Raw genomic sequence first — 16,757 nt, 5'->3', positions numbered from 1 at the left:
ACCTTTCAGAAACCATAGAAATTTTCATTTCTGTAAATATCCAAATAAAGAAAGAGTCAAACAAATGGCTTTTCAATTTAGAGTTTCTCTTCATTCATTTGTAATAATAATATTTGGTATTAATTCTATTAATTCTTAATTTGTGAATCATAATTAAATTGGGTCAAACAGTTGCTAAAAAAAATAAACATCTTACGTTTTACACAACAGTTGCCTTTGGTTTCAACAATTGAGACTCCCTTTTGGGAGAAATACATGTTTCTTTCTTTTACAAAAAATAACATAAAAAACTATAATGTGGGGGCGCCAAGCGTTCCAGCGGTCTAAAGCTCTGCCACTATGAGCGGGAGGTCGCAGGTTTGAACCCGCGCTCATTCAGCTTTGCCATCAAGCTGCTGGCGCTCAGAGGGAGCACAATTGCCCCCGCTTCCTCCGGGTGGGTAGATCTCTCCCCACATCACTCCTAGGGTGATGTCTGCAGCACAGGGCGTCTGTGAGCTGATGTACCGGAGCCGAGCCGCTGCGCTTTCCTCCAAGCGCGCTGGCTGCTCAGAAATGCTGCATCAGCAGCAGCTCGAAAAGAAGCGGTGGCTGACTTCACATGTATTGGAGAAAGCATGTGTTAGTTTTCACCCTCCTGGTGTGTTGGGGCATTACTAGTGATAGGGGAGTCCTAATGAGTGGGTTGGGTAATTGGCCGTTTAAATTGAGAAGAAAATGGGAAAAATTAGAAATAAAATTAATAATGTGCTTTATTTAGACTTCTATTACTCATTTATTAAGGCACTTAAAATAAAAAGTAAAGAAAATAATTGATCATTTTATGATACAACAATTTAGAAATTTGCAGAAATGTATGTAATAATATACAATTACAATTTTTCCTTTTATACAAAATGTGAACGCTCCACTACAGAATAAACATACATTACTGTTCATATGTTGAGAATCACCTAATATATATATATATATATATATATATATATATATATATATATATATATATATATATATATATATATATATATATATATATATATAATATACCACTTATCAGTCTTTGTTATTTTATGTACAGTATTAATTCATTTAATCCAGGGAGTTCACTAAACATGCTGGTTTAATGATGTCAGCAAAGAATTCTTTGAAAAAATTAGTAATTGAATGTAAAGATGATGTTACATTGTAGTTCTCAGTGTACATTGTTTTGTTGTCAAGTTTTCTGTCTTATTTTTATTAAGTAAATTGTTACTTCAGGTTTCTCTATCTAAAACTTCAATTTTTGTTATAGAGCTTCCGGGTGTTCCCCAAATTATGTAAACTTGCACAATCAGACTGCTGATCTGTAGTGTAGATGATAGTTTTAAATTAAGAATAAAGTGCATGTGTGTATATTAATATGTTTATATGTCTATATGTTTTGTTTTTATAGGCGGGACACACTGCACTGTCTGTGGCTATCAAGGCCTCTCACCCTGAAATCGTCGACCTGCTGAAGGCCCATGCTGAAAAAGCTGGAAGTTCACAAGCGGCAGGTCTTCTCTGAGGCTGCAGAGATTACATTCTTCCTCTTTACGGCCAACAATACCTGCATTCACCCTCTGCCTCAACCAACCAAACTGGCTCTCATGAGAAACGCAACTGCAGGAACAGAATGTACCAGTTAGTTGCCGATATTCCGTCCAATACACACACACACATATACACACACACGTATATACAGTATATATATATGACTGAAATCTGAAACGGCCTATGAGAAGTGGACTTCAATCCATAACGCTTCCCTGAACTTTGCAAAGCAGCAGCTGAATCTCTTCAGTTCCTCTGAAGCACAGCTACCTTCAAGCTCTTAACTTAATGTGTATCGAGCATGGTACATTGTTTTATGTTTTGTCCTGTTTTAAAACGTTATTATATTTTTGTCAAGTAGAGCATTATACATGAATGTTATTACAGAGTCTATCAGATACACACTATATTTATTTTATATTGCACTTTGTTGTACTGATTTTTTTATTCTCTTCTGTAATATATATATATATATATATATATATATATATATATATATATATATATATATATATATATATATATATATAAAGCCTGTCTAACTATAACCTGATGATGAGCATTATGTCTTCCAATATGACTGTGGCCAGGTAAAGCAGCTCAATTGCTTAATTCCAGTATTAAAAACAGAGCACGTTCGTTTTTAGTATGTGACTGAAACAATGCCAGGGTAACTCTCCAACAGAAGATGTTGATGAAGCAGAGACACACAGAAAGCGTCAAGCTTATTCTGGACTCTGAAATGTCACATCTTCCTGCCAAGTGCTTTAACGACCTGACCTTCCCCCAAAAGAAAGATTTACTATTAAATGTATGAAGAGTCTTACGTGTCTTAAAACGATATGCTTACCCAAATATACACATGTTGAAGAAAATTGTGCTTTGGTATTTAATAAACCAGCATATATTATGATTACCTATGGGTCTAAAAATGACAATAAACAAGGTAAATTAAAATTAATAAAAATACATTGGAAGCATTAAAACGTGTGTTTTTTTGGGGGTTTTTTTTGACTGACATGACCTTTTAATGTTGAAAATCTCTTTAATTTACTGGTCTAACAAAACATCTCTCAATGATTCTGCTTCTTATCAATCTTATCAAGTAATTCAAGAGTAAAGTCAGGCCAGCTCTGATCAGAGCAGTGTTCTATACCTCCAGTCCAAAACTGGAACGCTTGCACTAATGTATTGTTTGTGTATTTATTTGTGTGATCACAAGCGTCCTCTAGCTTCTCTTACTAAACTGTCCTTTGAGGGCTGCTAAAAGTGAACTTGGCAGTGGCCTATTACCTACAATTTCTTATAACAGCAATTGTTACCAATCTTAGGTAGTCTCGTTACCAATCATGGCAGATTCCAAACATTTCTTAAACATTTCTTTAACGAATAGTGTCCTAAATTATACATTAATAATGATAAAGTGACTTTTTAATTGAGCATTTCCAACAAAAAAAAAACATTTATATCCAAATACCTATATATTTTCTTTACTATTGTAAGTTAAGTGCTTTTACGAATTAGTAAGTATAAGTCTAAAAAAGCATTTTATTTATGTAAAAGTTGTCCAAATTGAAAAAAAAAAAATGTTACCAATCATGGCAGTAGAGAAAATATTCGGGTATGATTCCAAACATTTCTTCAACATTTCTTCTAAAGAAAAGGGTTAATAATGATAAGAAAGTGACTTTAATTGAGCATTACCAAAAAAAAAAACTTTTATATCCAAATACCTATATATTTTCTTTACTATTGTAAGTTAAGTGCTTTCACAAATTAGTAAATATCAGTTCACAAAATCATTTTATTTATGTAAAAATGTTGTCCAAATTGAAAAAAAAGAAAGAAAGAATAACTGATTCCTGCCAAAACTGAAAAGTGGTTGATATATGGTTATTTGTGGAAAATGATTCACTCCAATAAACATCTCTATTTTCTCTTCAGCTCTTCAAAGAGTACTTACTCTCCTAACACCTTTAACAAACTAATTACTTCTAACCTCATTTCCTTCTTCCCTTTCTTTCCTCCTCTATCCCATTATTTACCTTTGGCCTCCTTTAGGCTATATCTAAAATGTTTTGTTACCTTGAACTTTTATGTCTTTTATTGCTAGATGTACATCATTACCGTAAGTCACTTTGGACAAAAGCATCTGCCAAATGTAATATAATGTAATAATTAATTCATCGCCAAGCCCCAAACCATCCCTGCCCAATAAAATTTGTTGTGGGCGTAGCCATGGCAGAGTATACCTTGTGTGTAGATTATATCTACAATAAATATTTAAGTATGGTAAAAAAAGGTAATTTTTTGGGTTGAAAAACATACATTCATGTTTAGATGCAAACTTAAAGGATCTGTGTCAAAGTACCATAACTTTATGTAACTTTATGTACATAACCTTATGTTAAACCAACAGCCCCTCAAATCCGTCTTTACATTGTTAAAGAGTGTGTTTGAATAGGGATTTCAATAAACTGTGTTTGACGCAGGTGTCGTCTATGTGTACCCAGTGAAAGTGGTCCCTGGCGGTGAGTACGACACGCTAACAGTGAATGAGGGCTGACATGCAGCCATTATGCAAATAAACTCTGAAAAACTACACTTTTAAAGTTTACCCCTGTGAAAACATTTTCACACATTTTTCTAAGTCTATCACTAGATTATTCACCTTTAGAAATTTGCTGTGTAACACTGTGTGCATTCATCTGTATATTTGTCTGTTTTTCTTCTTAATCTTTCAACCATGGTTAACAGGATATTACTTCACGGCCGTTTTCAAGACCGAAACAGTAAACGAAACCTGATGAGTGCTTCATATGTAAACTTTACTCTTCACCTATGCAGAATTCAGTCAACATTAGTCCACCAGAATGAAGCTGTTTCTGGGCTTGTATTTCTTTTCCCTCGTCTACTCAGGTAAAACTGAGAATTGGTTTCCTATTATTATTATTTTATTTTATTTTTTTGTAGTAGGAAAAGTAGTAGTAGTAGTTATTATTATGTTAAAATTGTGTTTAAATTAAATGATTACAGACATTTTCTCTTGACAAGCTCAGTTAGTAGAAATACATAAATTTTTTCCTTATGTTCTAGCATGCATCTAAAATAAAAAATAAATACATTGTTTCATTTTGATAGATTTTGTACCTATTTTCTCTTAGTACACACACTGCACTGCCTTCGGTGTGTTAGTGATTCAGGTCAGTGCAGCACCACAAACTCAAGCCAGTGTGAAACAGGCACAATGTGTAATGCATGGAGAATTGATTTTGCTGAATCAGGTGAGTCTTGGGAGTGTCCTCTACATTTTAAATATATAACATCAGGTTTTAATACATGCTACCAGTAACTGTAGCTAAATACAAAAAAAAAAAAAAAAAACATTTCAGAACTGGCACTAATGATAACACGTAAATATTATTTTCACATGTCTGCCTAGGACTTGGGAATGGCTCGTCAGTTATACGTTCTTGTATGTCTAATACACTCTGCGCTCAGCTGAATGCATCTTCTTCAGGCATAACGTACTCAAGCAACTTTGGATCATCAAGTTTCTTTTATTTTTTCTCCTGCTGTAATTCCAGTAATTGCAATAACATCAACATCCCAGGTAAATTACTTTTTTTTTTTTTTTTTTTTTTTTTTTTAAATGTACTCGTGTGTATTGACTTTTGTTTTCTGGTATACTGAATATTTGGAGTTTTTGTGAAAGTATGCAGAGAAGGGGTTCTTTTCAGTGAGTATATAAATATATACAACAGATATTTAAGTTTTAGTAATTATACTGTAATCCACAATACAATGATTTATAATTTGTGATTTACAACAAAGAGTGAATCACAATTTGATTTTTAAGTAGCCTACTATCCTATCAAGACTCATTGTTGGCCTATGGTAACATTAACCCTTTCAGATCTAAATTATCTCCAGTGATGTTTTCTGCCTTTAATATACAGAAAATAATACTTTAATATTATACTAAAAAATCTGTATAGCAAATAAATCCAATTAATTAAATTGTTTAATAGCTTTTTTTTTTCATTGCATTGGAAGCCTGTGTGTTATAGTTATAGTTATAGTTATTGACCTTTTTTATTTAAAAAAATCCCTAAACAGTAAAGAAAAAACTGATTAAAAAAAATTCTAAATCACATTAAATTAGTAAAAATTAGTTGTTACTTTGCCTCAATGGCTCTAGTACTACTGTTTTTCCAGTGCAGTGGGCGGGACCAAGCTAATGTTTCATTGCTTTATAAACTTGTTCATTGGCTGGTTAATGGTCTATTCTAATGAACAAAAGCTCTAAAAACAATTTTATGTGCAACAAAACATTTAAAAATAAAGAAATAAAATTATGTCCATTGTAATGGATGTAGGTCCATTGTAATGTCTGAAAGTGTTAATAAAATGCACTTATCAGACTTATAGTGTGCAGTAATGTGTCTGTCACTCACTAGTGGTTCTGTGTTTTATGTTCAATCTTTGTCTGATTCTCTATCCTGCTGCTACATTTCTGTAATGCTGTTTTGTGGCAGCATACTTTGTAAAAAAGTGCCATGAAAATTTAATTATGTATTTAATTTCATTTTATTTGATACAGTACACTCCCGAATACAGTACACTTTACGTTAACTAAATTAATAATTAAAATGTGTAAATTGTAAAAAGGTTTAATTTGGCTAGAAACCAATTAGTACTTGCTCTTTTTAAAATACACTAGGATACCTGAGAGTTGTATATGCAAGCTGCATGTGAAACTGTTCTTCTACCCCATTGCCTGCATTAGCCAATAAAAGAAAACAGACAGAAAAATGAGCCAATCAGTAAAAGACCCCCGAATGATGTCAACCCATAAATTAGAATTCATGGCCTAGACCACCCTGGCTTCTGACCTCCTACTGCAGAGCTGAACATTCATAAGCCGAAATTCCCTAGTTTTTCCTTTCCACTTCTCCACTGAACTAAAACAGTCTGAAACAGGAGAACCAGAACACTAAAAAAAAAAATCGGAGCATTCATTCATACTAAAGACCACCACAAAAATATGAAATTAGACCTTTAAAAGCATTCAAATTCTTCCAAATATTTATTGATTACCTAAATGTACAGCGTATTCCAACATACAGACATACAGTATATATGTTCTGTATAAATGTATTAACACTTGTGCAACATGTAATAAAGTACTATAAATATTCAGCAGATAAACTAATCTTACACTGAGCTTATTCAACAGATTGCTAACAAAAGACGAAGGAGTCTCACAGATCTAAGACCTCTAACATCCAGACAGATCAGTCTCCAGTTTGCTCAGTCTGATGGTAGTCTATATTTACAGTGGATGCTTCAGTGCATCTTCAGTACATTCTGTACAAAGATTTTCAGTACGGCTATCTAAAAGACAATAATAACTAGATACATTTACTTACCTAATGCAGTGGTTAGGAGTGCACTGAGACACAAAGATGTTCTGCTTAGGGCTCAAGAAAAAGTCACAGCTGATTTTGCGGAAAACGGCTTAAATTAGCATTGTGATCGGACTATTCTACGCACTTTGTTTTTCAAACAAAAGTTTCAGATCATTTTGTGCATCATTGTAAAAAAAATTCATTTACGTTTTTTGGGGGTTTTCCTAATTTATTGTCCAATTACTTTGGATTGGACAGCACTGCTTTAATGTAGCTGGTGTGTCTTATTTCACAGAACCTGACAACACCCCTAATGGACTAAAATGTGCAGCCTGCAGCAGTTACCTGGACACAACCTGCAACACTACTGTGTCCTGTGTAGGAATTCAAGAATACTGTATGAATTATGCAGGTTAGTTTACCTTTTACATTTGCAGTATCATTTACATAAGATTTTTATTTTTAAATCAAAGCATGTTTTGTGTTTCTCACATTTCAAATGTGTAAATTATTGCAGAATAATAATTTATATTTATATTTATATATATATATTTCTTTTTTATTATTTGTTGGCCTATTTGACTTTAGTTAGATAAAATAAATCTTTAAAAAGAGGTACATATTAATTTATACAAGGTTATGTGGCTTGGAATCCAGCTGTACCCTGAAAAACATTAAACTGAAAAAAGAAATGTTAGCAGTGTGATTTTTAATGTTACATCAGCACCTTTGAAAGTATGCTTTTGACAAATCTGTGTTTAGGGGAGATTTATTCAAAAAGTAGACTAGTTTCAGATCATTGTAGATGAGTTTGTGCCTACTAAAAGAATGTTTAGCACTTTGGGGAAAAAAAAAAATATATATATATATATTAGGTAGGTGTTATTTTAATAAATGACAAGGATTATCAGATTACCTCAGGCTTTGGGTTAATAGTTAATATTAAATATTAAGCCTAATATTTGTAATATATATTTTTTTAATCCTTTCTCCTTTCAGGCACAAACACAACTGCCATGGGATGTGTGTCTAAAAGTATGTGTGAAGCGTATAGATCTGTAAACGCCACATGTTCTTCAGGAATCATACACAGTGGGAACAAAGCCATGGTGGTGCTACCTGCTGTCATCATACTCTTTCTAATCACATATTTATGTATTTTATTTTTTGCTTGTAATAAATTGTTGTTTTAGTGACATTTAGATATGAGGAATTAATTTCGAATGATGGTATGATTAAGCATTCATAGATCAATGAGAGATGGGTATTTTATTTAAAACCAAAAAAAATGTTTTGCTGCCAAACTGTTGTTTGCAAAAGACAGAGAAAAAAACATTAAAGCTGAAATGAATAAATGAAAAAGTAATCCAGTTTGATGTGTGGACTTGGAATTAAAACTCAGATAAGCACAACCTAAAAAACAAAGTTAAAGTTTATAGAGTCAGGTTTTAATTCAAGCCATACAGACTGACCGTCTAATTACCTGTATATAGTAAAATTGGGTGAGCTGCTGGTTGTTTAGAATAAAAACATGCAGTCACACCACCGCCCCAATGTAGACAGCCTGGTTTGAACCCCCTTATCTACAAGCTGAATTTTAAGCATCTGAAAGAAAAGCTTTGGACAATATGTATGCTCTGGAAAAAATAACAGACCACTTAAAAATAATGAGTTTCTTTGATTTTCCCAAATTGAAAACCTCTGGAATATAACCAAGAGAAAGATGAATGATCACAAGCCATCAAACCAAGCTGAATTGCATGAATTTTTGCACCAAGAGTGGCATAAAGTTATCCAAAAGCAGTGTGTAAGACTGGTGGAGGAGAACATGCCATTATGCATGAAAACTGTGATTAAAAACCAGGGTTATTCCACCAAATATTGATGTTTGAACTCTTAAAACTTTATGAATATGAACTTGTTTTCTTTGCATTATTTGAGGTCTGAAAGGGCCTTTTTTGCTTATTCAGCCATTTCTCATTTTCTGCAAATAAATGCTCTAAATGACAATATTTCTATTTGGGAAAAATGTTGTCCTTAGTTTATAGAATAAAACCACAATGTTCGTTTTCCTCAAACATATACCTATACATAGCAAAATCAGAAAAACTAATTCAGAAACTGAAGTGGTCTCTTATTTTTTTTTATAGCTGTATTTGTGCAGCTAACTACATTCCAGTAACCACTAGATGGCAATGTTTGATTGTAATTTCATTCTGTAGCTCAGGCATCACCAACCCTGCTCATAGAGGACTACCTTCCAGTTGACCTTTGCTCTAACCACTAATCAATCCCACCTGATCCATCTAATTATGTCTTCAGGAGTGCATGGTCAGTTAAATGGGGTGTGTTAGATTTGGGGTGTAGGTGTAATCTGAAGGACAGAAGCTCTTCAGTGGCAGAGTTAAGGTCGTCAGGACCTCAGCGGAAGATTCTTAAATAGGGGTTCTTTAAGGGTTCTTTACTATAGCCCATGATTCTTTATAGACAAATGAACAGCAGTTATTTGAGCAGGTTTGCTGTTGAATAAAAGGAATCCATATTTCTTTATGATATGACAGTATTTAAAATGCAGTGGTTGGGACAGATTTTGAGCTTTCTTAATGCAAAACAAAGAGAAAAACATTTTGTAATATTAAGGATGTTTATTGTGATTGTGTGGTTTCGCAACTAGGACTCTACTAGGACTTTCTTTATGCAATAAACTGAACCTTTGAGCTTAATGGTCACATTTAATCTTACGTAGCAATCACCTTTAATTCAGCCTGATTATAATAATAAGACTTTACTTTACTAAATTGTTTTTGTATTGGTGTGTGATATATATGGAACTAGAGTTATATGAACAGCTGAGCTTTAAAATGTTCTATATGTTCTCCTTGTTTAAGATCGTTTTGTGTCTCATAAATTGAAACCTACACAAGTCCTTCCTTCAAAATCTTACCAGAAAATCTTTCAAAATAAATAAAAAAAAATAAAAAGTGGGGCTCCAGATTATGGCATTTAAAGTATTAATCTTGGACTTGTCATACTTTTATCTTGTTCTCTGTGGGGTGATATCTGAAACTGAATGCCTTATGCTGTTCTCTTTTATTCACATGCCACATGAATGTCTGTTCATTTAAGAAGATCTGCTTTTCCTGGAGAGCCCAGACTGCACTGTGTATTATATAGAGACATATGTCCTGGTGGTTGGTGGTGTCTACTGTAACATGTTCACAATGAACTATGAGCTCTGTGATTTCTTTCACACAGCCCCCCTTCCCATCTTCTTGGCCCCATTCTCTTGCTCTCTTTGTTACAGTCGTTCTCCATATATATTTTATGTCATACTCTGGAGGCTTTTACCATAAATTATACAGACACACTAAGCTTTCCATTTGCTGGACAGATGTTATTTTTCACAGAGGGAGAGAAAGGGGTCTGCTCCATAATTCAGAGGTAATGCTGTCCAGTCCCAGGAATAAATAAATAACACAAACATACAAACAAACAAACAAACATTCACAAAGCAGCATTCACAACTTATTACATGCAGCAACTTACCATTAATATCCTGCATATAGTTAAACAAATGATTCACAAGATCTGTATATTTATAATATCATTGTTACTCCCCAGCTGGCCACCAACGTCAATAGATGTTCATTTCATGTTGAATGTTGGTCATGATGTCAGATGACTAAAATTTTACATCATGATAACGTCTAATACTGTAATGTGCCTGCAGGGTCATCCTTCATTAGGAGGATTGTCCACTGATCAGCCATAACATTAAGACCACCGTCAACTGAAATGACTATCATCTCATTACTGGTGCCTGTAAACGGGTGGGATATATTATGCAGCAATCCAAAAGTAATTTCTCGAAGTTAATCGATTGGAAGCAGGAAAATTGCCAATGTTAGGGTCTGAGTCACTTTAAAAAGACCCAAAATTCCAAAATTGTGATGGCTAGACAATCTCCAAAATATCTGGGAGGTTTTGTGAAGTGTTTCTGTTATGCAGCACATGTATGTCATGAAAACTGCTTTAAATAGGCCATAGTTAAAAATAACATAATAAATAAAGTAATTTATTACAGCCTAAATTACAGAATAATCTTATACAAACCAGCAGTGCAAGTGAACATATATACAACTCTGCGAAAAAAAAACATTACAGTTTTCATGCATCTTGGCATGTTCTCCTCCACCAGTCTTACACACTGCTTTTTGGATAACTTGATGCCACTCCTGGTGCAAACGTTCAGGGAGTTTAGCTTGGTTCGATGGCTTGTGATCATCCATCTTCCTCTTGATTATATTCCAAAGGTTTTCAATTTGGTAAAATCGAAGAAACTCATCATTTTTAAGTGCTCTCTTATTTTTTTCTAGATCTGAATATAACCAATAATGAGTAATTCAATTACATTAAATAATAAATAATAAAAAATAAAAATAATTTCAAATAAACAAGCAAATAATGTAAGGGTATAATAATATCCATATCAGTTTCAGTGTCCCTGCACAGCAATTTGATATCGCACTCTTTGGACATGAGCCCTGCCTTGATCCCCTGGAGCAGGAAATCCCCCCTGAGCTGATAAAGGAGAGAGATGGAGAGAAAACCAACACTGTGTGGAGGAGCTGTGGATGCCCCTCGGTTTTTTTCCCATAGGTCTCCCATAAAATGTGCATGAATATGACTATCTAGGAATGCAGGGACCCACTCTCTCTCTGTCCATTCTAATAGTGTGGACACGTTCGGTGTGTGTGTGTGTGTGTGTGTGTCACAGACTCTCTTTCTCTTTGGGCTCTCTTTTATTTATTTATGGTTTAGATATCACCATCCAGTCTTCTTGCTATTTGACAGCTCTCAGAGAAGGATGAATACACACAAATATATATACTGCACCAAGGAGTGTGTGTGTGTGTGTGTGTGTGCGTGCATTATCTTATTAAGGGTAGCAGTTTGATAGTTTTTAAACACTAAAAACATATTTTATATTACTTGACACATGTAATGTAAATTAATTGAACAAACAATGTAGCTGAATTTTAATAAATTTCAAATGTTTATTTTTTTTAATACATTTAATACAATAACAAACATGTATAAACCAAGATAGCCAAAGCATGTGACATCAACATTAAAATTTCAATAATATAATGATTATTTTTTTATTATAATTATTTAATTTAATTTTTTATTAAACGTTTCAGTAATTTCAACACTGATTTAATGTCATGTTTTTTGTGGCTTTATTTGTATTTTTTGCATTAAACTTTACTTCCATCAAATCTGTACAGTATCCGTAAAAATTTTGGAAACACTGCTTCTCATTCAGTTTGTTTTTTTTCTTTTTATGATTTTTTTTTTTTACATTTAACATTTTAGACAATTTTATATTGAAGACGTGAAATTATTTTGTAAAAAAACATTAACCCACTGTTTTATAATTTACATTGTTCTAAGTAGCACATTTATCTTTGATGAGAGATATGTCCCTTAATTATTTTCATGTTTGTAATATTAATCTACAATGTAGAAATAAATTAAATAAGGAAATAAACACATTGCACATTAAATGAGAAAGGTACTGAAAATGTTGTTGGTATTCTATTTCTAATAGCTTCTTTAATAATAATATTTTGCCCCTGTAGTGTATAAACTGATAATAATAATAATAATAATAATAATAATAATAATAATAATAACCAAAGCCTTTAGAATTTTAACAACCACAGTATATGAGGCAATGTTAAATAAAGTCTGTTCAACATTTATTACATTTATATAATTCAAATATTTAAAAAATATATATTCAAATAAAATTTAGTAAAAGTATTAAAGCCTAGGCTGTCACTGGATTAAGGTGCTACTCACTGACTTTACAATAAAGTTATATCAATTTTAATTAGTGTAAATGATCTTCATTATCTGCTCTCTCTCTCTGTTATCATTAATCACACAGATCCAGAACGCAGCAGCACGTCTGGTCTTCAACCAGCCAAAACGGGCACATGTCACCCCGCTGCTCATTGAGCTCCATTGGCTACCAGTTGATGCTCGCATCAAATTCAAAGCTCTTACAATCGCCTACAAGGTGATGACAGAACAGGCTCCTTCCTACCTGCACTCGCTCCTGAAGGCTTACGCTACCTCCCGGCCGCTGCGCTCCTCCAGTGAACGTCGCCTCGCTTTGCCAAAAACTCACACAAAGCACAAATCCAGACAGTTCTCATACAGAGTTCCCCAATGGTGGAACAAACTACCTTCCACTACCAGATCAGGAGAATCTCTCGCTATCTTTAAGAGACTCCTGAAGAAAGAGCTCTTCAAAGAGCACTTACTCTCTTAACACCTCTAACACACTAACTACTTCTAACCCCATTTCCTTCTTCCCCTCCTTCACTCCTCTATCCTATTATTCCCCTTTGTCCTCCTTTTATCCCTATCCAAAGATGTTTTACCTTTAAACTCATTTTACATTGTACTTGACTATTGTAAGTCGCTTTGGACAAAAGCGTCTGCCAAATGTAATGTAATGTAATGTAATGTAAAAAGATCAGTCTGGGTTCTCTGGATCTTCTCTGTAGCTCCGCTGCGCTCTGCTGCAGTTCGGTCTTCAGCCGGACGGGAGCGCTGTACACAAACTAACCCCGCGGCTACAGCTGCTGCTGCTGTACGGAGGGCGAGCTGGATGGAGCTGTGGCCTGTGTGTAACTTGTTGAAGAATATGAGATTTTCTTTAATTTGCCTTCTGCTCTCTAATGAAGCGAGTTAGAGGATAAAATATAGACTATTTTATTAAAATGACCTTCCAATTCATGATAAAAAAAAAATCTAAAATAAAATGAGTTTCAGAAAAAAAAACGACTACAGACTTTTAAACAAACAAACAACAAGACTTTTATGTGGGCAAATGTGTGGAAAAGTGCTGGTGGTCTCCTCAGCTTGACTGAACAGCAGTGAGTTTAGCAGGCATAGCACTGAAGCTAACCTGAGGAAACAGACCAATTCATAATAAGGTTAACTTTACCTGTGTAACTAGAGAGGCTTCAGTCTGCTGAAAAAGTCTGGACAAATCCACAGAAATAGTTATAAATATCTTCTGAAGTCAGGTAAATTCTAAACAAGACAAAAAAAAGAAGTACAACTATATATTACATATTATATCTCATTTAAAACATTAAACGGTCTTCACTGAGGTTTCTGTAGGACATGAAGTGTGTTCACCTGGTTGTAGCTAACGCTAACTAACCCAGCTGGCACACAACCGACCTTCAAAACCTTGAAATGTGGTTGAAATATGGTTGAAGTAATGTTTGTTGTGGTTACAACACTGAAACAATGTTGAAACAACATTTAATGTTAAATGGTTGTGCAAATATTAACATTTTGAATGAGCATTTTACATTTCATCACCATACAATTTCAAGAAACGGTTGTATTCAGAGATAAAAAGGTGGTTTAATTTCTTTTTGCTTTTTAATTTAGCACCAACGTTTCACCATACCTGGGGCTCTGTTCATCTTCTATTTGTTTTACGGTTGTGTTATTAGATGTTGAATCAGATTGGTAATGGTGGGTAACATTATATATTCTTTATATATACTATAGCTTTACTACAGTGATGTGAGTTTATTGTTAACACTCTGTTAACCATAGCATTTTCTAGTTTAAGTGAGCTATAGTTTATTAAAGGCTCAACATTGAAATGCCAGCTGGAAAAGCTAGTTAGAAACAAAAATCTGAAGAAAAAAATGCCTATTCTGTTTACTGTGGTTTTTCTTTCATTAGAGTAAGATTCCTGCATTTCTGACACAAAATGAAAGGCTTTGGGGATAAATGGACTGACAGAGGATGATAATATGGTGAGTAATATTTTTTATATCCACTTAGAAGCATTGTAAAATTACTCATATCTGTTTTTTATCATGTAGTAAGCTAGTTAAGCTAGTAAAGCAATGAAAGGTGAGCCTGTAAATTAGACAAACAGTTAGCTAAATAGCCTCATGCTACAGTTCTTAAAAAAAAACACTCCCCCACTCAAATATTCAGGGGTTAATTGATATAAAAATCTGTGGTAATGTCTAAATTTGACATTGTGGTGTTTGTTGCAGGTGCGTTCTTAATACAAACATGACAGTTTCCTCTAGTTAACCAAGGTTATGTGATTTTAAGGCAGAATTTAAGCAGCCTATGATATCTGTACATAATAACCATAAACTGTATTATAAAAAAATATATATTATTCTAACAGATGTCAGATTAGTCTTATTACTATAGTACTAGTACTATAACACAAGCATTTTATGTCACAATTGACAAAGTTAAAAAAACAATGAATGTTAATCTTTATAATATATAAATAGTTTAATTAAATAATGAAACAATTCTAAGAATTGAAATGTAATCATTATGCAAATATTGGCAAATATATTGTTATTACTCTGCATCATCTATTTTTCTCTTTTAAACAATTACAGTAGTTTCACGGTAGCCTGGCTTATAGGGAGGAAGCGTATTTTAAGAGAGAGTGAACGAGACTTAAGAGGTCAGTAGGCCGGCGTTTGGGGGAGGATGCGAAGCGAGAGATAAGGGTTTGGATATAAGAAGGGTCACAGGGTCAATAGAGTAGTAAGGAGGGACACAGGGCTGTGAAACCGATATGAGTGAAAGAGGGATGAGGGGTAAGCTATACTATGAGGGATCGCAGAGAATGAAGGGAGGGGAGGTTGAGGATAAGTCATAATGAATGTGGGCTGTAGAAATAATATGATGGACAGCCGGGTGGAGGTTGAAGTAGTAGAAGCAGTTGAACAGGACATGAAAGAAAAGACTTAAAAGCATAGGAGTATTTTAATGTATATGGATGAAAATCGAAAGGAAATGAGAAACACTTGCATCAGATTAGAGATTGGGCTTTCTACAAAAATGTGGATTTTAGTTTAATTTTGCACAAAAATGGAAAAAAACATCTTTGTATTGTTTGAGTTTTTCAGGCAGATTTTGAGTGAATCTCTTGCTCTCTCTTGCTTACTTTCTCTCTCACTCTCTCTCTTTCTCCAGTATGTCTGCTTAGTCAGCTCGTTATCCAATGGAGCCATAGACAGAATGGGTTTAAATCTCAGCATTGCCCCCCAGCTCTCTCCCTACCTCTCTCTCTTTCTTTTACGCAGTTTATTTATCCTGCTTCTCTTTTGTTTTCTAAGCTATCTTGTCTTCCCTCTCTTTTTCCCTCTCTGCCAAGTCTTTGAATGCCCCTTCATCACCGACCTTGCCCCACACACACACACACACACCCTGCATGCTTCCAAGGTTATGTCTCTTTGTAGCCCCTCTTTTAAAAGTCTTTTTTTTTTTTTTTTGAGGCCGTGGGCTGATTTTGTTCACAGATCGTGGAGGGTGCTTATTGTGGGAGAATTTGAATACCAGTGCTGCTCCTTTGGTATTATTTTTCCCTGTCTTTTTATAACCTCCATATGGTCTCATGAAATGCCTGCCAGCTTTCTTGTAACACTTTGTAATATCTTAGTAACATTTCATGTGTTTCCCAAAGATTAGTGAGGGTGAGATGATGCTGAGAAGATTGAAAATTTAAAGAAATGTAATGAACTTTAAGCTTTAAGTGATCTACACTCTACCAGGACTACTAAAATATTACAGCTTCTAATTAGGATAACTTAGGGATTATCTGGCTTTAAGTACTGTAGCGCTGTCGTTAGACTCTTAAAATTCCTAAATTCTGAAGGATTTGTTCATGTTAAATCTACTTTTGCGCTCGTC

At 34.0% G+C, this 16,757-nt stretch overlaps 2 protein-coding genes across 5 annotated transcripts in view; both read left to right on the top strand.

Moving 5' to 3' along the window:
- kank4 (KN motif and ankyrin repeat domains 4) overlaps window positions 1–2,558 on the top strand; it is a 65,910-nt gene extending 63,352 nt beyond the window's left edge. For all 4 annotated transcript variants that reach the window (XM_007248178.4, XM_007248179.4, XM_007248177.4 and 1 more), the window contains one exon: window positions 1,433–2,558. In XM_007248178.4, coding sequence (XP_007248240.3) covers window positions 1,433–1,546 — 114 coding nt within the window. In that variant the 3' untranslated portion in view covers window positions 1,547–2,558. The remainder of the gene's footprint in view (window positions 1–1,432) is intronic.
- Window positions 2,559–3,990: 1,432 nt separating this feature from the next.
- On the top strand, window positions 3,991–15,103 carry LOC107197605 (protein RoBo-1-like). Its single transcript, XM_049479634.1, has 6 exons — window positions 3,991–4,491; window positions 4,737–4,856; window positions 5,015–5,185; window positions 7,279–7,395; window positions 13,565–13,683; window positions 15,092–15,103. Exons 1-6 carry the CDS (start codon window positions 4,446–4,448, stop codon window positions 15,101–15,103), a joined length of 585 nt encoding a protein of 194 aa, XP_049335591.1. The 5' UTR covers window positions 3,991–4,445.
- Window positions 15,104–16,757: the final 1,654 nt, after the last annotated feature.

Source organism: Astyanax mexicanus, chromosome 5 (genome assembly GCF_023375975.1).
Source record: "Astyanax mexicanus isolate ESR-SI-001 chromosome 5, AstMex3_surface, whole genome shotgun sequence".
NCBI lineage: Eukaryota > Metazoa > Chordata > Actinopteri > Characiformes > Acestrorhamphidae > Astyanax > Astyanax mexicanus.
The sequence above is the reverse complement of the archived record's forward strand: the minus strand, read 5'-3'. Positions and strand labels throughout refer to the sequence as shown.

Bases quoted from the DNA above. Each gene is read 5' to 3' on its own strand.
- LOC107197605 (XM_049479634.1), top strand. From the start codon at position 4,446: ATGAAGCTGTTTCTGGGCTTGTATTTCTTTTCCCTCGTCTACTCAG. The intron at 5,186-7,278 runs GTAAATTACTTT...CTTATTTCACAG, and splicing joins CAATAACATCAACATCCCAG to AACCTGACAACACCCCTAAT. The intron at 7,396-13,564 runs GTTAGTTTACCT...TCTTCTCTGTAG, and splicing joins ATACTGTATGAATTATGCAG to CTCCGCTGCGCTCTGCTGCA.